The sequence below is a fragment of the Amblyraja radiata genome, chromosome 37 (genome assembly GCF_010909765.2).
Source record: "Amblyraja radiata isolate CabotCenter1 chromosome 37, sAmbRad1.1.pri, whole genome shotgun sequence".
Lineage (NCBI taxonomy): Eukaryota > Metazoa > Chordata > Chondrichthyes > Rajiformes > Rajidae > Amblyraja > Amblyraja radiata.
Window position 1 is genome coordinate 13,045,923 of NC_045992.1, and position 25,062 is coordinate 13,070,984.

At 41.7% G+C, this 25,062-nt stretch overlaps 1 protein-coding gene across 1 annotated transcript in view; it reads left to right on the top strand.

Moving 5' to 3' along the window:
* Positions 1 to 1,981: 1,981 nt before the first annotated feature.
* LOC116966510 (annexin A4-like) overlaps positions 1,982 to 25,062 on the top strand; it is a 30,753-nt gene continuing 7,672 nt past the window's right edge. The window contains exons 1-10 of the mRNA XM_033012832.1: positions 1,982 to 2,139; positions 4,387 to 4,468; positions 9,346 to 9,440; positions 10,936 to 11,049; positions 12,740 to 12,830; positions 16,951 to 17,030; positions 18,409 to 18,465; positions 20,521 to 20,614; positions 21,727 to 21,822; positions 22,743 to 22,801. Coding sequence (XP_032868723.1) covers positions 2,116 to 2,139; positions 4,387 to 4,468; positions 9,346 to 9,440; positions 10,936 to 11,049; positions 12,740 to 12,830; positions 16,951 to 17,030; positions 18,409 to 18,465; positions 20,521 to 20,614; positions 21,727 to 21,822; positions 22,743 to 22,801 — 792 coding nt within the window. The 5' untranslated portion in view covers positions 1,982 to 2,115. The remainder of the gene's footprint in view (positions 2,140 to 4,386; positions 4,469 to 9,345; positions 9,441 to 10,935; positions 11,050 to 12,739; positions 12,831 to 16,950; positions 17,031 to 18,408; positions 18,466 to 20,520; positions 20,615 to 21,726; positions 21,823 to 22,742; positions 22,802 to 25,062) is intronic.

The following is a 25,062-nucleotide window of genomic DNA, read 5'->3' on the forward strand; positions in this document are numbered from 1 at the left end:
ACACAGAGTTGGAAAAGTGTATAAAGACCGTTCCCTACCTGTAGCCCCCAGGGGAGACGTGATCGTCGAAGTCGGGTCCCGGCCGTCTTAAAATAGCGTATCTTGAAGTCGTCGAAGTCGGGTCCGTCTCGGCAACGCGTGGGGGGGGGGGGGGGGGGGGGCGGGGGGGCATCACACACACGAAGCATCCCCACACACAGAGCCTTAAAAGTGTAATGCCCCAACGCAGCCGTTGCCTACCCGTAGTCCCCACGGGAGACGTGGTCCTCGAAGTAGAGCCGTTCCCGAAAGGCCGTTTTTAAATGGCGTCGCTTGAGGTTGTGCTGCGGGCGCCAGCAGCCGTTATGGTCGCTGGCCAGCAGGAGGCGACAAAATGAGTGAGTGGGGGAGGGAGTAGGTTTTAATGAAAAAAATGGACATAAACATAACGAAATGTAATGAGTGGATAGCTGGAAGGGAAAGTGAAATGTCTACCAAAATGGCTGCTTGTATGGGTGAGAAGGAGTTGATTAAAAACGTGTACATAAACACGACGAAATGTAATGAGGAGCGGATACTTAGAAAGAAATGTGAAATCTCTACCGAAATGGAAAAGATGTTGGGGATTCTGCTTTCCCCCTTATCCTTGAACTTTGACCCCTTTTTCTGGTCTTCCCCAACATCCGGAACAATTTTTTTTGCATCTAGCCCGTCCAACCCCTTAAGAATTTTATACGTCTCTATAAGATACCCCCTTAATCTTCTAAAATCTAGCGAGTACAAGGCGAGTCTATCCAGTTTTTCTTCATATGAAAGTTCTGACATCCCAGGAATCAGTCTGGTGAACCTTCTCTGTACTCCCTCGCTATGGCAACGATGTCTTTGAGCATTGGGCATTGTGACATCACACGATGGAACGTTCACCATTGGCTGGGGCTCCTGCATAGGCATATGTAAATGAATCCATTCCGATTGGACATATGTGAACATTGGGCATTGTGACATCACACGATGGAACGTTCAGCAGGGGCTGGGGCTGCTTCTGTGGGTGAGAAGCCAGTTTAGTTTTGAAATATTGGGGGTGGGGGTGGGTGGGGGGGGGTGGGGGGTGGGGAAGGATTTGAGTAAAAACGTGTACTTAAACACAACGAAATGTAATGAGGTGCGGATACTTAGAAAGAAAAGTGAAATCTCTACCGAAATGGAAAAGACGTCGGCGAATCTGCGTCCGGTTTTGGAGTTGCAGGGAATCAAAGGAAGAAATGCGGCCAGAAGCCGTACATGTAAATGGATCCATTCCGATTGGACGTCTGCGAGCGTCGGGCATCGCGATTGGACGTCTGCGAGCATCGGGCATTGTGACATCGCACGGCGGGAACGAATCGAAAGGCAGGAAGGGATCCGGACGCCAGCCGGACGGATGGGGCGAGAGTTTTATATAATAGATAGATAGATAGATAGATAGATAGATTATATAAATATGATATATATCAAAAAATAACCTCTGAAGTATTGGAAGAAGCAATGAATATTGAAGCTGACTCACAAAAATTAATATCTTTGGAGTTGATTGTGTATTGATGTCAACAAACGAATGCCAAAATAAATAAAATATAATTCCGTTGTAAGTCCCGTGCTCTGCATTTTCAAAGTGCTTCCTGGTGTGTCTCTTTCAATGTGATAAAAAATAAAATATTTTAAAGAAATAGTATTTTTGCACCGCCCGTTTCTAGGCACAAGGAGGCGCTTTTAACTGATGTCCCTTCTCAATCAAAGCACAGCATTCGCAGGTCACCGATACATTGATTCCAGCAGCCGAGGCACCCGAATTATTCCTGGCCTTTAAGCTTTTGGAAGGTGTGGGAAATGGTACCTGGACATTCAGATGTTCTTGGCAAAGGCTCAGTGCCGATGACGACCAATATCCGTCTTTTCATTGGGATTAAGGGAAGATATCGTCAGACAGGAGTGGTAACTCCCAGAATGCCAACTAAGCCGTTAATAAAATATGTAAAGGAGACACACCTATTCAGCAGTCAGTGAAATACAATTCACTCCATCGGTTACACCCCAATCAGCCGGTTAAGCCACACAGTAAAGTACTCTTCATCTCCTGAAATTTCCGATTTTGAGAGAATGGCTGCTAAGGACACATACAATGTAAGTCAATAGTATGACCAATACAAACGCCCAGTAAAATGTTTCTCGGGTATTTTGTAAATTATACGTGTGAGTAAAATGTAATCCATGTCACTGGCTTGGACGTAAACGAGTTTTGTGAAATCGCGGAAATCTTTTTCTCTTATCAATCATTTTGTCACTTTGTAGAAGGAAATATTGCATCGAGAGGACAGATAAACCAATTCTCCGATTTAAAATAGACGAGGTTTTTGGGCGTGTCCATAAAGGGGAGAAATATGTGGCAAAATCGCAATCTATCTTCAACCGCTTAAAGTGATAAATTCTAGTGGTACAAAGCATTCTTTTGTCGAATGGACACCACGACTGTAATCATCTATGGAGCTGCTGCTGCACCCGCTGAGTTTCTCCAGCACTTTTGTCTACCTTCGATTTTCCAGCATCTGCAGTTCCTTCTTAAACTCTTAACCACTACTGTAATCTGCAGGTTTGCCATTTCAGAGGGATACGTTGATACTAGCTTCTGTAAATTAATAGCATGAGGAAGTAGATGGTTAGCTGCTTTAGTAGTTCTTCGTGTTTCTGTATGGTTTCCAACCAGGATCTGTTGAATATTACGTGACAACCGCGGTCACGAAAATAAAGGAAATGTTCCTACATTAGGCCTTTTCTTTGCCTGTGACTGCAATACGTTAAGAAAAACTGGATTCGCAACTTTGTATTGTCTGTAATCAGGTTCCTTATTGGCACACCCTAATCCGAAAAAAATGCATGCAAAGAGTATTTGGACATAACCCTGTGTGTCATTGCTTTGATCTTTTTGATTCGGTGTAAAAAGATTTGTGATGTATTGTCCATGAATTGAGAAGAAGTATGTAAGCGACTACTATGGGAATATTGCAGAAAATTACAGTGACAGAGAAAGTAAAGATGCTTTGTGGCAGAAAGAACTAGGAGAGGTGTGTCCTGGAATAAAAGGACTTGGATATAGTGCAGATGGTTGGCAAGTCATTCACCCAGTGTGCCCTTGATCTCACTGATGTGGAGGCCACATCTACAGCACCAAATGCTATATGTTGTGGCCTGCTCTGCATTGGAAAGTCCAAGTGCAGACTGGAAGCCCACTTTGCCAACCATCTAAACTTTGTCTGCAATGGTTGCACACCATTTTAATTCTCCTCCCTATTCCCACCCCAATCTGACTGTCTTCAGCCTCCTCCACCCCCAGAGTGAGGCCAAGCACAAACTAGAGGAACAGCATCTCATATACCGGTTGATTATTTTGCAACCCAACAGCATAAACATTGCATTCTCAAAATTCCCATAACTTGGACTCCTCTGCTCCTTTCACATCCTGATCCACCCAGGTCCTCTTTCATGGCCATTTATTTCCTCGCCCCCACCTTATTCCATCTGCCTATTATTCACACATTCTACCCATTCAGTTGTGGATCCAGGCAAGGCCACACACAAGGCGATTCAGTTGTGGATCCAGCACAGGCAAGAGAAGGGGACCAATTCTCCAAATGAACATTGAATTCTCCAATTTTAGGTAATTAACCTACTAACACCCTTACTCTGCATCCTTTTTCACCCTTATTTTCGCTGTTCCCCCACCTGGATGTACACCCATTTCCCCCTTTCCCTTCCTCCTCCACCTATATTCATTCCTCTGGTTTACCAATTTGTGCCTTTTCTATCCTCATCTCCTCATCCCACACTTTTAGTCTTTTCATCTCTGTCCTTTGCCTATCATCGGCCAAAAAAGTAACCCCCGTCACCTGTATCCACCTATCGCTTGCCAGACTTTGTCCTGCCCCCACCTCCCAGTTTTCTCATAGCCTCCTCCCCACCCCATCATCACAACTATCAGTCTGAAGAAGAGTCCCAACCCGAAACGTCGCCCATCCATGTTGTCCAGAGATGCTACCTGACCTGTTGAATTACTCCAGCACTTCGTGTCAGCTTTGAGATTGTTTTTTTGAAATGAGAAACCAAGATCTATGAGTGAAACATTGCTGCTGTTAGCAGAGAGGTAAACTTCAAGAATTGAAATCTGTAGATTATATAATGAAAATATAGAACACAAACAGATTTAAAATTTAATCTGTGATAATCCAGAACATTTTTCTATCCCTAGCTACCCATAAATATGCAATCTGTTTTAAAAATAAAGTTCCTGTTACAATGGTTCCACTACGAAAAGGCTTGGAAAGCATTTTAATTTTCTGAGAATTAAATTGATAATTATATTTCTATTTTTTGTAGGTAAGAGGCACTGTCAAACCAAGTCCTGGTTTTAATGCTTATCACGATGCAGAAAATCTTCGAAATTCCATGAAAGGACTAGGTAATTCAAAGCACTTCATCAATGTTTTTGTGGCAATGCAAAATACAGGAGTATTGATGGGGATCGGGTGAGGTGGGGAAAGCGCAAGAAGTCTGATTCTGGTTTGCTTTCAGCGGAAATTGACAGGCAATGAAGCTTACATTGGCATCCGTCTGCTGAGAGTGATATGTAGGATACAGCTCTGAAGTTCGCAAAAACAGGATGCCTTGGAGATAACTACTTATTTCTTTGTTTTAAAATAGTGTGCTTGTGGAAGTCTTATAAATAACAAGATCTCTGTGAGGTTGATAATAACGATTTTAGGTGGCATATCCCATTTTGTGTAGCAATTTCTAATTGTTATTAACATGCAACATAGCCGATGTAATCTTTACGAGCAGGCCTTAAAGAGTCATATTACATTACAAACATCCATCAGGGAGTGTCAGTACTGAACAAATGGATGTTGCAATGCAGTGAATGGATGGGCATTTTGTTTCAGGGAATCAGATCAAGTTAATGAAGAAGAGTGCCCAGAGGCAATGTCCTTTTTGCACGGAAGCCACCAAAACCCTATAAGGATGTGGTCAGGAGCTTCTGGGTAGGATGATGCAATTAAGGTCTCAGTAATGACGTGACTATAGTATCTTGATGCTTACAGAATGTAGACAGATATCCACATGTTCTTTGCCAGTGGGGGGCAAATGTTGAAGACCAACATTTTCCGTGTTGCATTAATTTTGATAGTATTTCAGGGAATTTTATGCTGGGGAGTAAATGTGCTCGGAATACAAAATATCCCACTGTAAATGAAGGGATAGTTTTCCCGACCAGCATTGCGCCACCTAGAACCGACACAAAAGGTGGTATTGCAGGCTAAACCAGATTTTCAACAGTGGGGCGAGGATGCGATGCAAACTAGATGACGTCTCTTCCTTGAGTGTGGAGTTTGAGTGGTCTGCAACCAACAGTGAGCAGCAAAGTGTGAGATGTGGCACAGATCAGCAGCTGCAGCCTGGAATTAACCTGCCATGTATTTGAAACTCACTGTGACCCTCCCCACATCCAGCAATGCAGTTAAGACACTCAGGAGGCTGCATTTGAAGCCGTGTAAGGTCACAGATCCCATGGAGCATAAATTGAAATTTGTGCGTTGGGCAAGGTTTCGGGGATAAAAATGTTTGCTCGGTGTATCAGCAAGGACTGTTGTTTTTCAGACCAGTGTGGTCAAATATAGAAAATGTTAGGATTACTTTTGATTTGGCAAAATTTTATGCCAGGGGAAAGAAAGTACGAGAAAAACAAAAATCCCACCATGCACCGAGCTACGTGGAAACTGACACAGAAGGCTATACCGAAGACAGATACAAAGTGCTGGAGTAACTCAGTGGGTCAGGCAGCATCTTTGGAGAAGAAGGATGTGTTGTGTTTCAAGTGGGGACCCTTCTTCAGAAGAAGGGTCCCGAACCGAAACATCACCAATCCTTTTTCTTTAGAGATGCTGCCTGAGCCGTTGAAATACTCCAGCACTTTATGTCTATCTTCGGTATATTCCAGCATTTGCAGTTCCTTTCTACACAGGTTATACCACAGGTTAAACCGGATCTTCAACAGCCTAGTATTTCTTTTGTTTCGTTATTTTAAGATTTTAGCCTCCTGTCTCTTTTTTTAAATCTTCCATTGTGTAGTATATATTCAAAGCTTCATGAACCACACTTGATATTCCTTCTGAACATTGTTGAATGCCAAATATTTTCTATCCAAATCGTGCTACTGTGAGAATGTTGTACAGCAATTCCCCTCCCAGCTTAACTTTGTTCAATTTTAAAAACATGGCTACTCTTGTTTCGTTGAACGACATTTCGTTCAGACCAAAAGGTCTGAATGACAAATAAAGGATCTAAGTCTAAGCCTAAGTCTTGTTGATGAAACTCTAGATTCTGAGTTTTATTAATCACCCTGGGGGTGCATCTGACCTCTGCTTGCATTTCAGAACTCGACTTGTGTGCTATTCCTACGAGTTCAGCTCCAAAACTAGATGATCCTCGGCATACCTCTCACCACCATCCTGAGTTTGCAGACGCTTGTGGTCCTATCACAACATGTCTGAGGAGCAATGTCTCCCGAGGCTAAGATTGATGAAGAATGGCATTAGAAGAAAAACGAACTTCTATAGCCTGAACACCAGGCTTGCCTGGAATGCTTTGACAATTGAGATCAAGGTTGCAATCACCACTGACTGGCTTGAGACACATTGCTGTAGTTGTAGTTTACTGCTCACTCTAATACTTTTGAGGTCAATGATCCTCTACACACAGGGTGAAGTATTTTCTACAGTGTTGAAGCAGATTCATTGATTTACTGACACAAGAGACTGCAGATCTGAAGCATCAAACAATCTGCTGGAGGAATTCAGATTCACCAGCATCTGGGGGTGGGAGGAAATGTTGAAGTTTGGGTTGAAACTCTGCATCAAGATTGAATGGGGAGATAGAAGGTACAAAGAGCTTCATCAGTCCTGCTCTCCAGTCCTGATGCAGGGTTTTGACTTAATATCAACATTTGCTTTAACACCAATACTGCAGCTCGATCTGCTGAGTTCCTTCAATGGATTGTTTGTTGCTCATTGATTTTGTTTTATCGCTCAGAACCTTCAGGTGTTGATGAATCGAGGGACATTCATGTCGCTTTAGTGCTCAATGGCCATGAGGGCCCATTGTCATGGCGGCATTACAGGGTCAGCCTGGCTAAGCCTAGCCGTGGTGTCCTCCTCCAATACTGCTCCACCGCTGTCAGCCGCGTCCGGTCCACATGTTCGACCTCTTGGAGCGGCCCCTGATCCAATCGAGCAACCAGTTTACTTTTGTTTTCCCATCAGTAAAATCCAGGAAAGTCTCATGGTGATAAGTAAAAGACACTGCACTTCCCCAACAACCACATACATCATGTCCTGAAAATGTCCATTTACTGAACAAATGTTAGTCTGCCTAGTTGGCAGTTTCTGTACTCGACTCAAAAACGCTGTGCCAGACTTCTACTGACAAACTGCAAAATATGGCTGCATTATTATTACACAGGTGCAACCACGTTTTGTATAATTTAAAATATTTTCCATAATCAAATTTATTAATGACTGTCTTGCATTTATAGGAACCTGTTTTAGGAAGCTCCAAAGGTGGAATTATATGCCCTTTCACAAACTTTAATAATTTTAATTATTTCACTTTGATCACCTCTGTTTTCTTTAGAAAAAAGAGCCTGCTACCAGCAGATTTGATTTTTTTTTGTGCAAACGTCCGTTTGTAATTCATATTTTCTATCCAAAGGACCTGATGTCAATTCAGGGAATAGTGAAGAATGCCCCCAAACTAATCCCTGAGCAGTATGCAGGTGATATACCTGCTCAAATAGCCTGTTATTCTAGGGGTGTGATAGAAAGCTAAATGGCAGAAAAGGCAATATGGTATGCTTGTCTTCATTGGTGGAGGAATTGAGTATAGGTCTCAGGAAGTCATGATGCAGCTTTAGTTCGACTGCATTTAGGATATTGCATGCAGTTCTGGTTTTCCCAACACAGGACGGATGTGCACGTTTTGGAAAGGGTGCAGAGGAGGTTTACCAGAATGATGCCTGGAATAGGGGGGCATTAGTTACAAGTGATTGGATCAACATGGATTATTTTCTCTGAACACCGGAGGCTGAGAAGACTGCTAATAGAAATATATAAATTATGAGAGGCATCGAAAGGATAGACAATCAGAACCTTTCCCCGGTATGGAAATATTAAATACTACAGGGAATATCTTTAAGGTGGGAGGGGTAAAGTTTAAAGGAGATGTGCAGGATATGGTTTTTTTACACAAAAGGTGGTGAGTACCTGGGACGCACTGCCAAAGGTGGTCGTGCAGGCAGGTGTGATAGTGGCATTTATGACACTTTTAGAAAGGCACATAGAAATGGATTATGTGCAAGCAGATAAGAGTTGGTCCTGGCATCATGCTCAGCACAGACATTGTGGGCTGAAGGGCTTATTCCTGATGTACTGTTCTATGATCCAAGTCATCTAAGACAGTTAACCAGACAGTTAACTGTCCCCACAATACCTCAACTCTGATCAAGAAGGCTCACCAGCGTCTCTTCTTCCTGAGGAGACTGAAGAAGGTCCATCTGTCTCCTCAGATCCTGGTGAACTTCTACCGCTGCACCATCGAGAGCATCCTTACCAACTGCATCACAGTATGGTATGGCAACTGCTCTGTCTCCGACCGGAAAGCACTGCAGAGGGTGGTGAAAATTGCCCAACGCATCACCGGTTCCTCGCTCCCCTCCATTGAGTCTGTCCAAAGCAAGCTTTGTCTGCGGAGGGCGCTCAGCATCGCCAAGGACTGCTCTCACCCCAACCATGGACTGTTTACCCTCCTACCATCCGGGAGGCGCTACAGGTCTCTCCGTTGCCGAACCAGCAAATCCAGGAACAGCTCCTTCCCGGCGGCTGTCACTCTACTCAACAACGTACCTCGGTGACTGCCAATCACCCACCCCCCCCGGACACTTATTATTATTTATTCAAATCATTTGCTATGTCGCTCTTCAAGGGAAATCCTAAATGCTTTTCGTTGTCTCTGTACTGTACACTGACAATGACAACTAAAATTGAATCTGAATCTGAATCTGAATCATCTTTGGATGGAAAAGACCACACAGAAACAAATGCTATATGTATGGATGGTCGAGGTAGGCAGGAAAATTATTCTGCTCTCTAGGTTTGATGTATTGTAACTTGTGAATGTAACTTTCGCAAAATATGTGATAGTGAAAGTTGATGGTATCTTTATAAATCTTTATAAATCAGCTAGCCTTGGGATATTTAATAGAATGTCTTGCACTTCCTCCAATAGGAACTGATGAAGATGTCATTATTGATCTTTTGTCAAGTAGAACTAATTTTCAACGGCAGCAGATCATTAAATCCTTCAAATCATCTTATGATCAGGTAATTAAAAAAGTGTTAATCTTCAAACCTTAAACCATATTAAATCTATGTGACTTTATCTCTGAATGTTTTCTTCAAATGCATAAATAGCTAATTTAATTTAGCCTTCATATCAACCATAAATATAAACAAATGCAAATGTGTTTATAATAGATGGAGGAACTACTTTAGGTTTTGAAACTATTACTGCTGTAAGATATATATATAGTCATATTTTGCCTTTGATCTCAACCCCATTCGTCTTACAACATATGGCCTTACAACCCCATTCTCCCTCAAGCATCAAGGAATGAACTGGATACAGAGCCACCAACTGAAATGTTTAAAATCAGTAAACTTTGATGATACAAGACCAACGGAATGATGCACCATGCTTCATCGTCACAGGCATCGGCCTTTAATTCGTGATTCTGAAGAAAAAAAATCCTATCCCAAATAAGGGGTCACAAATGAAAAGTTATTTTCCTTTTTGCATATGAAATCACAAGATATTTCTATCCCAATGATAGAATAGCAATAGACACATGCTAAATTACAACATGAGCAATTTACTTCATGAAACATGTCGAATAGGGGCTCCTTTGTAAGTTAAAACAAATAGTTACAGTGTGCATTGTAAAGGCAACATTAAACGATTCTTAATGTACTTGCATTTCTTGTGCAAAAACAGCAAAAATGTGGTGTGCTGTTTGGTAGTAATAATTCCAATATTGGGATTATAAATATGTTGACAATCTGTTAAAGATACCACATATTATTGGTACCATGCAGCTGCATTTGCATGTTAACTTTTTGTATGGAAATGCTTCCAATGGAAATTGTCACTTTGCAAGTTACAATTCAAATGTATTTCACTGCTGGATACATTTTCTTAACAAATCCTTCAGCATATCAGTGTCATTATTCATGAAGCAGAGAGACAATGACTTCTTACGTGCACAGAGATCACCAAGGCTGCTGGCAATGAAGCTCATCCTATAATGATGTACAAAAGTTGTCGTTGCCATATGTTTTAGTTGGTCAAAACAAGGCGATTCAAGCAGTCCAGACCCCTGATCCAGCCAGAAACAGCCCACCTTCCTGAATCTTGCGTTCCCATTCCTGCCCCTAGCTTCAGCCCTTCACACAGCCCACAATCTAGACGATGTCTCCAGCTGCACAACATCTACTGATATTTCACTACTTGCCAGCACCAGGGTTCATTTCATGGCAAACAGGATTCGCCAGAGAATACAATACAGTGCTTCAATCATGCAGTTTTTGCCAGCATTCCAAGTAATATGCATTTGACCTCATAAGTAAGTGATAGTGTTAGTAGGCACAAAACAGAAACATGTATTTAGCTGTAAACATTTGGCATGTTGAGGAAAGAATAAACCAACTAAACTCATCCCCATGGTGTGATGAACAGAATGTTGACACCAACACCAATGTACATTGTGTAAAATTTTAACTGTAAACTTTGTTGGCTAATGTGTTATAAATAATGCTACAGAACCTAATTGATGAATTGAAATCGGAGCTCGGAGGGAATTTTGAATCTGTGGTTGAGGGATTGATGTTGACTCCTGCAAAGTTTGATGCACAACAACTAAGCTATGCAATGGAGGTGAGTCACAGTTAATATTCGGCCTCTTTACATGTTGGATTCTATCGCTTGGAAATAGGTTGCACTCTGTCACCCAAAGTCCTTAAATTCTCCAACTTTCTAACTAAAGGCATTGTAGTTAATGCTGCTGCCACACAGCTTCCACCAACTAGGGTGTGATTTTGACATTAAGTTCTGCCTGTGTGGAGTTTGCATGTTCTCCTACGATCACATGGGTTTCTGGATTCCTCCCACATTCCAAAGACATGCTGGTATGTTAATTGGCTCCTGTGAATTTTTTCTAACGTAGATGAGTGGCAGGAGTAGATGAGCGGACAAGTGGGGAAATAAGTGTTGAAATGAAACTTTGACTTTTTTGGCCGAATGTATAGGCCTCACAATTACTCCCTGTTCATGGCCCAATTTTATCCTGAGAATCCGGACCTCAGAGTTGGGCCATGATCTGTGAGGCAGATGTTACCTCTTATTATTTTCTTTGCCCCATCAAAGGTCATGAATTATGTGTGACTCTCCTGCAGCTCCATTAAAAGGCCTGTCTTCCTCCACTCACCTTGGGCCCCCTCCTTCAGCACTGATCCTTTTTGGGTGTGTAGGCCGAAGCCCAGTGTTTTATAGACATTTCAATTTCTTTGAGAAGTATAAGCCTTGTTTGAGGGACAATGCTCAGATATGTGTTCCCAAATCTCTCCGTCCAACATGCTTGTGCTAATCTAAAAGAGCTGAAGGCGTGGATGTCAAAAATCCAATGTACCCTAATGCCCCTGTCCCACTTAGGAAACCTGAACGGAAACCTCTGGAGACTTTGCGCCCCACCCAAGGTTTCTGTGTGGTTCCCGGAGGCTTTTGTCAGTCTCCCTACCTGCTTCCACTACCTGCAACCTCCGGCAACCACCTGCAACCTCCGGCAACCGCATGGAAACCTTGGGTGGGGCGCAAAGTCTCCAGAGGTTTCCGTTCAGGTTTCCTAAGTGGGACAGGGGCATAAGTCATCCATTAAACTGGTGCAACTTGCAAGGGGAAAAGGTGTCCTCTCTGCTTTGATTGCCGTTCAGTGATGGTGCATGTGCGTGATCAGCCAAAAGACAGAATCAAGCATTCGCAAATTGTGCCTTTGCTCGCAAGTACAGATTCATCATTAAGTGGTGACTGGTTGAGGTGGCACCTGTGTGAGGAAAAATGACCCTCATTGCAATTTAGAAACAATTGGGGGGGAAAAAAATACCTGAATAATTGTTGCCTTCAAATACCAAGGGCTGTGAGTAATGCACTAGAACTCTCTGCCACAGAAGGTAGTTGAGGCCAGTTAATTGGCTATATTTAAGAGGGAGTTAGATGTGGCCCTTGTGGCTAAAGGGATCAGGGGGTATGGAGAGAAGGCAGGTACAGGATACTGAGTTGGATGATCAGCCATGATCATATTGAATGGCGGTGCAGACTCGAAGGGCCGAATGGCCTACTCCTGCACCTATTGTCTATGTTTCTATGTCTATGTACCTCATTGAATGTTATTGCTCGAGTACCGCAAAAATGTAAATGAATCTCATGTTGCCAAAGTGTCATCGTATTTGGCAGAGATAATGGGTCAGAGGTATTTCCATGCTATTGCGCAATCCATTTTGGGGTGGAAGTGTAATTTCTGTTCCTAAATGTGATTAAGATCTTGGTAAACTTGAATTCTGTGGTTTAATAGGGTGCTGGAACCGATGAACACATCCTCTTGGAAATTTTAGCTACAAGGACAAACAAACACATTTATGAACTTGCTGAAGCCTACCAAACAGGTAATGGAATTGCTTTCTGATTTCTACAATACTAGTGGTTGTCATAACTGCTGTTATAGAAATGCACACTTAAGCATTGTGCTATTACTTTGAACAGATCCCAAGCTAGTTGGTGCATCAAAGAGTAATAGTGTGATACAGCATGAAACAGACCCTTCATCCCACTGGGACAACATACACTGTACACTAACCACAATTTCCCCCACATTCCCATCAATGCCTCTGGATTCCTCCACTCACCTGCACATTACGGAGAATTTACAGTGAATCATTAACCTACAGATCTGTGGGTTGTGGGAGGAAACTGGAGCATGTGGTGGCAGCCCACAAGGTCACAGATGAACACCAATCCACCCGGACTGCACTAGAGAATCTATCCTGTGTTACAAGAACATCAGCTCCATTAGCTGCTGCTCTGTGCCACCCATAGGAAGATTGTACATCTGTCTGCTCTCGAAGACAATATTACCTTCAGATCCCAAGTTAACCAAAGGTTGCGTTTTGTGAATGTTTCTCAGATAGTCAGTCTGAGTCGCACAACTAGATTGATGGCACCTCGTGCTGTGATCATAACTTCCTACTCTTTGTCCTTGTTGCCCACTACCATGCATGTGTCCTCATCGAGCCACTGATGCTCAACTCAATTGGTAACTGTCCCCTTCATAGTTAACACATCATGTAAGCTTTGGTTATTCTGTTCTGTGAAAGGTTTTGCCTTTGATAAATCTATAAATCCAACAATTTACCAGTTAATACTGTCCATCACAAGATGAAAACTGTAACTAGATAAAACACAATCCAATTTTATTTCCTTAATTTCAACAACTGTACTCTCGCATGGAGTATCATTTCTCCCTTTAACCATGTATGGCCAGTGAATAATTCTATATCACTGTGTACCCTTTATCTTAATGCATCTAATATTAGTATGAAAATCACAAAACCACAGATACTGGAAATCGGAATGAAAATCAGAAAAGGCTAGATTTGCCTCTGTAGGTCAGTCAGCATCTGTGGATGGAGAAACGATACATGTTTTTGGTCCAAGACTGGGGTAAAAGAGAAAATAAATTACTTTTAGGTTGCTAAGAGGATGGGATGTGCAGAACAAAGGGGATGTCTATGATAGACCAGGTGACCGACGATCCAGTTAAGGAGTGGTTCAGATTGAGCATGTGTGCCAATGAAATCTGTAACCAATGGTAAGGCCATGGAACATGCTCAGCAGAAAAAATACATGAAAAAGATAAAGAACTTAGTAACATGGTGTCAGGACAACAGGACTCTCCCTCAATATCGCCAAGACAAAGGAGCTAGTTATCGACTGCAGGAAGCATGGTGGAGTACATGCCCCAGCACACCTTCAATGGTGCTGAAGTGGATGAGGTCTAGATCTTCAAGTTCCTTGACGTTAATATTACCAATGATCTGTGGGCGGCGCGACTCTTGTCAGCAGCGGCCTCTGCAGTCCGTCAGTCTTTTTATTGTTTTCTGTCTTGTTCTATGTAGTTTTTATTGTTTTTTTTGTTGGGGTATGTGTGTGGGGGTGGGGGTGGGGAGGGGGGAACTTTAAGGTCTTTCCCCTGCACGGGAGACCCAACCTTTTCTTTGTCGGGTCTCCGTTGTCGTTGGGGCTGCAACGTGGAGCGGCCTCCGACAGGAATGACCTGGGGCTCCAGTCGCGGAGCTGCGGATTTACTCACCATCACGGAGCTGGCCGAGTCCGGAGCGGGTGTAGCTGTGGTGGAGCGCTGCTGTGACCCGACACCCGGAGATTCGGAAGCTCCTACCGCAGGTCTGTGGACAGTAATACCGGGAGCCCGCGGGTCCCTGGTGGGAGACAGCTTTTCGGGGCTTCCGCAATGGCGACTTCTCCCGTCCGAGTTGCGGGGTTGAAGATTACCTGGAGCGGGGCCCCGCGCGGCTTGGAATGGCCGCGGGACTTTGTGAGCGCCCGCCGGGGCTCCAACACCAAGAGCCCGCCGGGGCTCCAACACCAAGACCCGGTGCGTGGCCTTGCATTACCCGGCGTGGCTTTAATGGTTGCGGGACATTTAACATCGCCCGCCGGGGGCTTTGACTCTGTCTTTGACTCTGACATGGGGGGGAGAGGGGAGTGCAGAGGAGAGATATGTTTAAGTTTTGCCTTCCATCACAGTGAGGAGGACGCACTGTGATGGATGTTTATGTGAATTGAATTGTGTTGGTGTGTGTCTTGGTTCTTTTTTTTGTATGGCTGCAGAAACCAAATTTCGTTTGAACCTCATGTGAGGTTCAAATGACAAATAAAAGGTATTGTATTGTATTGTATTGTATTGTATTGTGGACCTATCACATTGAAGTCACAGCCAAGAAGGCACAACATCTCTACTTCTTGAAGAGACTTAGGGAATTTTGCATGGTTAAGTAGGCTGGAACTCTACTCTTTGGAGTTTAGAAGAATGAGAGGCGATCTCATTGAAACATATAAGATCGTGAGGGGCCTTGATCGGGTGGATGCACCGAGGATGTTCCCAATGATCGGGGAAACTAGAACTAGGGGACATAGTTGCAGAATAAGGGGGGGCTCTTTTAAAACGGAGATGAGGAAGAACTTCTTCACCCAGAGGGTGGTTAATTTATGGAATTCACTGCCCCAGGGAGCAGTGGAAGCAGAAACTTTAAATATATTTAAGACTAAAATAGATGGTTTTTTAGCTGCCAAGGGGATAAGGGGCTACGGGGAGAGGGCAGGGATATGGACCTAGGTATGGTTAGCATAGTAAGACCTGAGTGATCTCCTGGACAAGTGTCGATCGCCTGGATTGGGGTCGGAGAGGAATTTCCCGGATTTTTTTTCCCGAATTGGACCTGGGTTTTTATCCGGTTTTTTGCCTCTCCCAGGAGATCACGAGGTTTTTGGGGTGGAGAGGGGTGATAGCGGTATAAAGGGGAGGGTAGTGTCTTGTGTTCTGTGTCTTGTGTCTACTGTTTGTGGGTAAGTGTGTCTGTTTAGTGTTCAGCCATGAGCGAATGGCGGTGCGGGCTCGACGGACCTGGTGGTCTACTCTCGCACCTACTTTCTATGTTTCTATGTTTCTATGTCTCCAATGGCTCAAACTTCTACAGATGTGCCATAGAAAGCAGACTGTGGCACATCACAGCTTGGTTTGGGAACAACTCTTCCCAACACCCCAAGAAATTGTAAAGAGTTGTGAACGTAGCCATCATGCTGATCAGACTCCCCATTACTGACTCCAACTGCCCTTCACGCTGCCTCAGAAAATCAGTCAACAAAGACTTATCCCATCCGGTCATTCTCAGAAACTTGAAAGCATGCACCACCAAACGCTGAAACAGCTTCTTCCCTCCCCTCTATTATCAGGCTTCTGAACGGTCCTCCCAAAAGCAAGGGTGCTTTCCACCTCCACCCCCATAGTGGACATTGGACTTTGGCTGTGGAACTGGTGTGCTACAATGCTGAGAACTATATTCTGCAATCTATCTTCCCCTTTGATCTACCTATTGCACAATAGGTGAAATGTACAATTGTCTCAATTGAGTTTGACAACTGTATAGGATCTGTTTGGATTGCAGGCAAAACAAAGCTTTTCACTATACCTTGACACACATGACAATAATGAACCTAAACCTACAGAGAAAAGGGAAAAACTGAGCCGAAATGATGATGGGTTACCAGTTCTGATAATGCAAAAAGAAGAGGCGTATTATCTAAAGTAATTTGATGTTGAGTCCTAAAGGCTGCAGAGTGCCCAGGTGGAAGATGAGTTTGTGTTGAGCCTTTTTGTAACAGTGCAGGAGGCCACAGACGGAGAGTCGGAGTGGGTGCGGGATGGTGAATGAAAGTGGCAAATAACTAGAAGCTCAGGGCCATTCCTGTGGACTGAGGGCAGGTGCTCCACAGAGCTATCGCAGAGTCTGTGTTTGTCCAATGTACAGTGAACCACATTATGTTAGTAATGAAATGAAATGTAAATTGTCAGAATATCATGTGTGGATTGAAGTGCTTGTTCCTGTGGAATTGAAATCGATAAGTTGCATCAATTTTTAATACGCTCTTCAGAATGCTCTAATTTGGTTTTTTTCAATGGTAACTATATTTGTGATTTCTTTTTGACAGAGAATGCAGTGAGTTTAAAGGAATCTATCCAGTGTGAGAATGCTGGTGACTTTGAAAATCTTCTTCTGGCCCTGCTGAAGGTCAGTTTGCTTTGTAACCATGGCATTTCCATGGGACTGTGTACTTGCATTATTTGGACATTGCAATACAATTAAGGAAATGTCATGATTGCCAAACAGCTATTGGGGAACGATTTCCAACACGAGAAAGTCTAACCATTACCTCTAACATTCAATGTGCTAACTTATTCAAATTCCCCTAATATCAAAAACCCGGGGTTGCTGTATTTACTGTAAGGGCAAAGTAGCAGTGTGGTTGTCAGGTATGGCAATCCCAAAGCCTGAAACTAATCAGGAAACACAAGTTCCAATCATTCATGTTATTCCTTTTATCATGTATCTGCATACTGTGGAAGGCTCGATTGTAATCATGCACTGTCTTTCTGCTGACTGGTTAGCATGCAACAAAAACTTTTCTCTACCTGTGACAATAAATTAAACTCAACTCATCAATGATTGCCAGCATTGCCCATAGCATGGTTCACTTAAGGTCGGCAGACTGGAAATGTATTATCTATTGAGGTGCCAGATTATTATGTCTGTGATTAGATGTCTAGTTTTGTAGAGTCTGGTGAGTCACCTGGACAATTGGTTTCAATGCTTCTCACTTGGGGAAGAAAAAAACTACCAGGTCGATTGTTCTTGGTTGATGGAAAGTAATGCTTTGATGTGGATGCAATAGGTAAAAGAAAACTCAGTCATGGGCTTGGTTGGGATGTCATTCAGTAAGTCTGAAGAAGGGTCTCGACCCGAAACATCACTCAATGTATGTGGAAGGAGACGTTTCAGGTTGAGACCTTTCATCAGACTGAGAGTCAGGGAGGGATACACTAGAGGTATGAGAAGGTACAGAACCAGGTTTTGTATATGCTTGTTCTCCAGAGATGCTGCCTGTCCCGCTGAGTTATTCCAGCAATTTGTGTGTTTCATTGGTTTAAACCAGCATCTGCAGTTCCTTCCTACAGCTATTAGCATTGGTATCTAATGTGTCGGAAAGAGCTACAGATGGTGGTTTAAACCGAAGATACACACAAAATGCTGGAGTAACTCAGCAACATTTCTGGAAAGAAGGAATGGGTGATGTTTTGGGTTGAGATCCTTCTGAAGACCCACCCATTCCTTCTCTGCAGAGATGCTGCCTGTCCTGCTGAATTATTCCAGCATTTTGTCAGCAATGTTCTCAAAACTCCTGTGTAAACACTGGTTATTTGGTTAAAATACTTTGAAGGCTGATGTTCATGTGGCATTAAGAGAGAACAAAATCAATGAACTAACATGGAGAACTAATAGATCACATCACCATGAGTTGTTTTGTGCAGTGATGCAAATCCTTTGAATATTTATGCTATATTATTTCTTTGCATTGAGATTCAGTCCTAACTGAGCTGTCTTTTTTTAGGGGAAACGAGATGAAAGTATCGTTGTGGATACAAATCTTGCAAAGGTTGATGCTCAGGTAAGCACTGCATATTCTGCTCAAAGTTTAGATTAAATGTGGGTTAAGTAGATTGCAAGAACAATCCCCTGATGTAAAATGGTGTCCTACAAAACAAAACTCTTTTGACATTTAAAAGTGTATGGAAGGCAAATCTCCTGGTGAAAGTTTCAAATGTATTTGGTGAGATCTGGACATCCATGTACATTCCAAAATGTTTTGGTAACTTAAGGCAGTCCGATGTTGAGTTATACTATTTACTTCAAGATTGTAGTCCTGAATTTAGTGTCATGATTAACATTTGTGAGCATATAAATTCGATTTTTGTTTTTGTTTTTGAAAGTACCCATGGAACCCATTCAATCACAAACAAGATGCCGTTTGTGGAAAGAGAACTGATCCAAATAAAGTATTTTCAATTATGCTATTAGGAAGAAGCAGAATATTATTAGAAGTCTGTGGAATTCTCTGCCTCAGATGGCAGCGGAGGCAGGTTCTCTGGATGCTTTCAAGAGAGAGCTAGATGGGGCTCTTAAAAATAGTGGAGTCAGGGGATATGGGGGGAAGGCAGGAACGGGGTACTGATTGGGGATGATCAGCCATGATCACATTGAATGGCGGTGCTGGCTCGAAGGGCCAAATGGCCTACTCCTGCACCTATTGTCTATTGTATTCCAATGATTATTTCTTTAAAAATGTATATTGATAATATAATTGAATATGTTCTCAGACCCCCAGGCACACATTCAAAACGTATTAAAATGAAAGGCAATCCTGAATAATTATTCGTAAAGTCTTTATTCTCAATAGAAATTCCCATAGTATTCATTTTATAGCTGTTCCTGTTCAATCTTTGAAGTAACGTGGGTGAAACTAAATTTTAACCTAATGAGTTGCTGCCCATTTTCCCAATGATGTGAGCTAAATTTTGCCAGAAGGACAAGTGTTCCCATACCAACACCAAGGTTACCCTGAATTTGTTTTAAATGTTTTGTTCTATCATTGACATATCCATTCACACATTGTTCTTGTACTCAAACAGCATCATTTGTAATGTTTTTTGATGACGGGATTAAACCTGTCAGATTACATTAGAGATCCAATATTGCATCACCTTATGAACTCCAGAAAATATGTATTATCACTTGTCAATGGAAATGATGAGGAAAATTAAATTTATATACGCCTTATTTTCTTTTGGAGGTCCCAAAGCATATCGCCACAAACGCAAGGCTGAAATGTTCAAAATTTTATCAACAGCTGAGTGGTGCTATGAAATCTTCTTAAATATAAAACTATGACGTGCTTTAATTGTCAAAAATGTTAGAAATCCTGCCGTGTATAGCTAAAATTTTAATTTTCTTCTGAATCCTCTTAAAGTTTGAAATTTTCTTTGCAGCAGAAATTGTTGCTTTTAAAACCAACTCTGGAACTGCTGTGAGGCAAATGCAGTCACTAATTTGTGCACATTGAGCTTGAGTGAGCAGATAGCGTTTTTTAATGTTTGACTGAGTAACGTTGGCAAGGATTGCAATCGAACTGTCTCTGGTCTATTTTTGGAAAGCAATCCATATCTGTTCAGGCTCTTCTATAAATGTTTCTAAAATTCCATTAAAAGAAGACACTTCCAACAATGCAGGATTAATAGGGTTGAAAGATAGTGCCATTTAAGAGACTTTTGGACAAGCACATGAATATGCAGGGCTGGATGCAGACAAAGGAGATTAATTTAACTTGGCATCATATTTCGCATGGACATTGTGGGCCGAAGGGCCTTTCTTGTGCTGCATGGTCTCTGTTCTAAACAGTCATTGATCTGCACTGCCTTAGCACTGATGGAAAGATTATATTAGTGTTTAAATTGTGGAAATATTTATTCCAAGAACATTGTGACTCAGACATAGAAGCACTACTATTGAAGCCAAGTTCACAGTTAAGAATTTAAAATCTTTATTAAAAAAGCAAATTGTTCTTCCTGTAATTATCTTATGATCATGAGATTTGATCACTTGGATTAATTTCCAGCCACGTTCTGCGTTCATACTGCTGTAAATGATCAACGTGCTTTCACTTTAGGAGTTGTTTGCCGCAGGAGAGGACAAGTGGGGGACTGATGAGACAAAATTCATTAAGGTCTTCTGCAGGCGGAGCTTTGCTCATCTACGAAAAGGTAGCGTGCGGTCGGTCGCAGTTTGAAATCTATTAATAAGTCACTCTGACATAGTGTTATCTATGCTAATGCTTTTCATTATGTAAATTTTCCTTACGACACCTGACAAAGAGCACATACTCATCACAAGATATGATATATCCAAAGAATCCTTTTGAAAATGAGATTGAAATATTGAATATTGAAAGTACATTTAGAATCATAGAGTTCACAACCATCTTCACTTTCTGTAAAACCACTAAGTTTTGTATCATCAGCAAACTTGCTAACCATGCCCTGTATGTTCTCATCCAAATCATTGATGTATTGTAGATGACAAACAGTAACGGGCCCAGCACCGAACCCTGTGGCACACCACTAGTCACAGGCCTCCATTCTGAGAAGCAACCATCCACCATCATCTTCCGTTTCCTTCCATGGAGCCAATTTGCTATCCATTCAGCTATCTCTCTTTGGATCCCATGAGATCTAACCTTCAAGAACAGCCTACCATACAGCACCTTGTCGAACGCCTTACTAAAGTCCATGTACGCCTTCAAAAAAATCAATCAGATTTGTGAGATGCAACCTCCCACATACAAAACAATGTTGACTGTCCCTAATCAGCCCTTGCCCATCCAAATGCCTGTATATCCTATCCTTCAGAATACTCTCCAGTAACTTACCTACTGTAGATTTTAAGCTCACTGGCCTATAGTTCCCAGCATTTCCCCTGCAGCCCTTCTTGAAAAGAGGCACAACATTTGCCACCCTCCAATCCTCTGGCACCTCACCTGTATTTAAGGACGACTCATAAATTTCAACCAGGGCTCCCGCAATTTCCTCTCTAGTTTCCCGCAATGTCCTCGGATATATCTGATCAGGCCCCGGAGATTTGTATGCTAATCTTGCAGCTGATTCCTCATTTTGTGCATGACTTGTGTGAGGCTGCATGCTGTGAGTGCAGATTTGAAAAGTTTACTCAATCTTTCTATCAATGTATTGTTGCTTAACTTGAAGGTCCATTTGTACTTGACCATTGCTGCTGCAATAACTTAAAATTATTCCATGATACAAGAGAAAGGGCTGTTTACTTCGATTTCTAAATGGACACATTTTTCTTTGCCTCCTAGTTTTTGAAGAATATTTTCAAATAACTAACAAAGATGTTGAAGACAGCATTAAGGAAGAGATGTCCGGAACATTTCAGATGGGAATGTTGGCGCTAGGTAAGGATTTATGTATTTATTTCATGCCACATGGGTAATTGTCCAAGTCAAGATCTATAAGATTGTATCTTTGTAGAATCTGATAGTCTAATATTCAAGAGGGATGAACAGAGATTTTCTTCGACTAAACATTGGTTTAGTTGAAGAAAATGTAAGCATCCAAGACATCAACTCCATCTGTCTCGCCAGCAATTGCCTGAACCAGGTGCTTCTTAACCATCAAGTCTATTTGATCCTAGATGAAGTTCTGACCACTGATCTGGGCCATCACTCACACCACCAAAGTTTAAATCTAATGAGCAAATGTATAACATGCTCTTGCTGTAGCTCATCTACTGCTGAAACCTTCACATGTGCTGTTATTATCTCTAGGCTCTGCTCTTCTGATGCAATACTGGCTGACCTATTTTCCATCCTCGATTTAAAGATCGATATTTAAAATACGACCAATTGTCTTTTAACACTTACCAACTCCTGTTCAACATCATTTCATTCCTTAAATCAACAAATTCACTTCCACTCCTTTTAAAACTCCTTTCTATGATTTCTGACAGCTCAATAAGCCTACTAATGAAGCTGCCTGCTCACCCCCCGAGTTCCTCCACTAGTTTGTTTATTGCTCCAGATTCCAGCGTCCGCAGTCTCTTACATCACGACCAAGTATCTGTGCTTCTTCAATTCTGGCCTCTTGTCCCATTCCAAACCTTTAAAACAATGCAAACTTGGGCTGTAAATGTTTTTTTTTTAAATTACAGGTCTTTCTCATTAATAATCCCCAATCCTAATATAAAACATCGAAGAGTTACATAAAGAAATATCATAAACATTACAAGCTTAGTACAAAAGACATATTAAGCTTTTGTTTTGTCTGTACATTTTTCATGGTAGTGATTGTGCATTTTTGCCTGTGTTCTTTGTAGTTCAATTTGCGAAGAATCAAGCTGGCTATTTTGCAAATGAGCTTCACCAAGCTATGTCGGTAAGCATCAAAGGAGGATTTAAAAAAAATTAATTTTATTTATTAAAGACTACCATAAAAGAATTTTCTCCACTTTGGAGTTCCTCTGAATAGGCTGTCTTCCCGGTAACTGGATGCTGAATCATCTTGGCCTTGGAAAATAATGGCCCATAAGATAAATAATAGCATTCTGTGCAGTAATGAATGGTGGAATAACATGTGCACAAAGGCTTAAGAAAGAACTGCAGATGCTGGAAAACTCAGTGGGTGAGGCAGCATCTATGGAGCGAAGGAATAGGTGACGTTTCGGGTCGTGACCCTTCTTCAGACTGTGTAGGGTCTCGACCCGAAACGTCACCTAGTCATTCACTCCATAGATGCTGCATTGGCAAGAAGCATTTCACTACACCTAGGTGTATGTGACCAATAAATAACCTTTGAACCTTTGAACCTCCCTGCTGAGTTTCTCCAGCATTTTTGTCTACCTTTGTACACAAAGGCTGGTGGACTACTGAGATCAATCAGCATTTGTATAGGCTTGTGCGTTGTAATTTTATTTTTTCACTTGCGTTCATGTGGAACAAATGAACCATAAATGGATTTGCTGACTGCAAATAATTTTGGCAGTAAAATCCTCAGGCAGACAATCTTGTCCCAGTCTCAATTGTTCATTCTGTTTCAATATCAGTATTGAGGGCAATTAATTTGTTGTTATAAACTTATCACTGTTGAGACTATATCTCCGATCTTCAGATTGATTCCATCTTTATGGCATGTAGCAGCAATGGATAAAATACTTCACTGGCATCTGGAGGCCTGGACCTTGAATCTTCTACAACAGCTGTGTTACTTACAGGCATTCTTTGATTGACGAAAAGGATGTTATCTCAGAAAACATTTCACTTTGTGAAATTTCATGAGTGATAGAACTGGGCAAAAAGTGCTATTGGAATTCTCGCATGTGGAGAGTAGTGTGCTATTTGTTAAAGGAAACAAAACTTTATAAATCGATTATATGTTTCCTTGAATCAAGAGAGTTCTAGAGACATTTATTGTCACATGCACCAATTGGTACAGTGAGATTTGAGATACCATACTGCCATACAAATAAAAAGAACACAATACACAATAGAATTTAACATGAACATCCATACACAGCAGAATCAACGTTTCCCACTGTGAGGGAAGGCAATAAAGTTCAGTCAGCTTCCTCTTTGTTTACCCGTGGCCAGTGACTTCAGGCCCTCTGGCCGGGATGATCGGAGCTCCGGCGTCGGAACGGAGAACACTCTCAGCGGCTTGAAGTTTCCGAATCGGCCACTTTATTTTTTTAATGAAATCATAGGGAAAAAAATTAAAAATCAAATGTTTGTGAATCAAGAAACATCTGTAATCAAATAAATATAAATACAAACAGTGAAGATTACCATGAAACTATTGAATTATTGTCCAAAAAACGAACTGATTCATTAATGTTCTTCAAGGAAGAAAATCTATTGCCACTGACTCAGGACCCAAAGATGTTAAAATCATAAGTGTCGACATAGATCGGGGGCAATTGTAGTGACCAGTAAAAGTTGGCATTGCCAGTGAACGTGAGCAAATATATTTAAACAACGATCATTTGACTCTGGTTATAGTCACATTGAATAACATGCAAAACATATACACACACCAATTCAAATAATGTGCATGCAGTTGATGGTGTAAAGACAGTTTGTGTATTACACATTGCTGTGCATGTGAAAAAAATCATGATGACACTGATAGTTTATGTTAGTAGATGATATAATAATTGCACAGGAGTCAGGATTTAGCAAAACACAGGAAATTAGAACAGTAATGTAAACATTATAATTAAATTGTCAGTGAATGCAGCTGCCCCGAGAACAAAGGTGATCTTTTGCACAAATCGATGTCAGTTAAATGGTGAGAAAGACCATGCTGTGTTTATGTAACTTGCTTGTCTGTTAATTTATATCTATAAACCAAGTGGACATCGTTCATTAAAAAAGGGAATGAGAAATACATTTCAGAGTTGCTTTTCCTTTCACAATTTTGGAAATAAATCCTAACAGATTTTCTATTTATAAAATTGGTAATAGAAGCCAAATATATGAAGGCAACTAACAGGAGCAAAGCAAATTAAACTCAGGTGCTGTTAAAGTAGTTGACCAATCAAGAAAATATAGAAAGTAGCTATGGATCAACTGAAAACGAAAAGGGGAAAGCTATGGACATTTTTGGATGGGAAAGCCTTGATAGTTAAAGGTACAGATGAC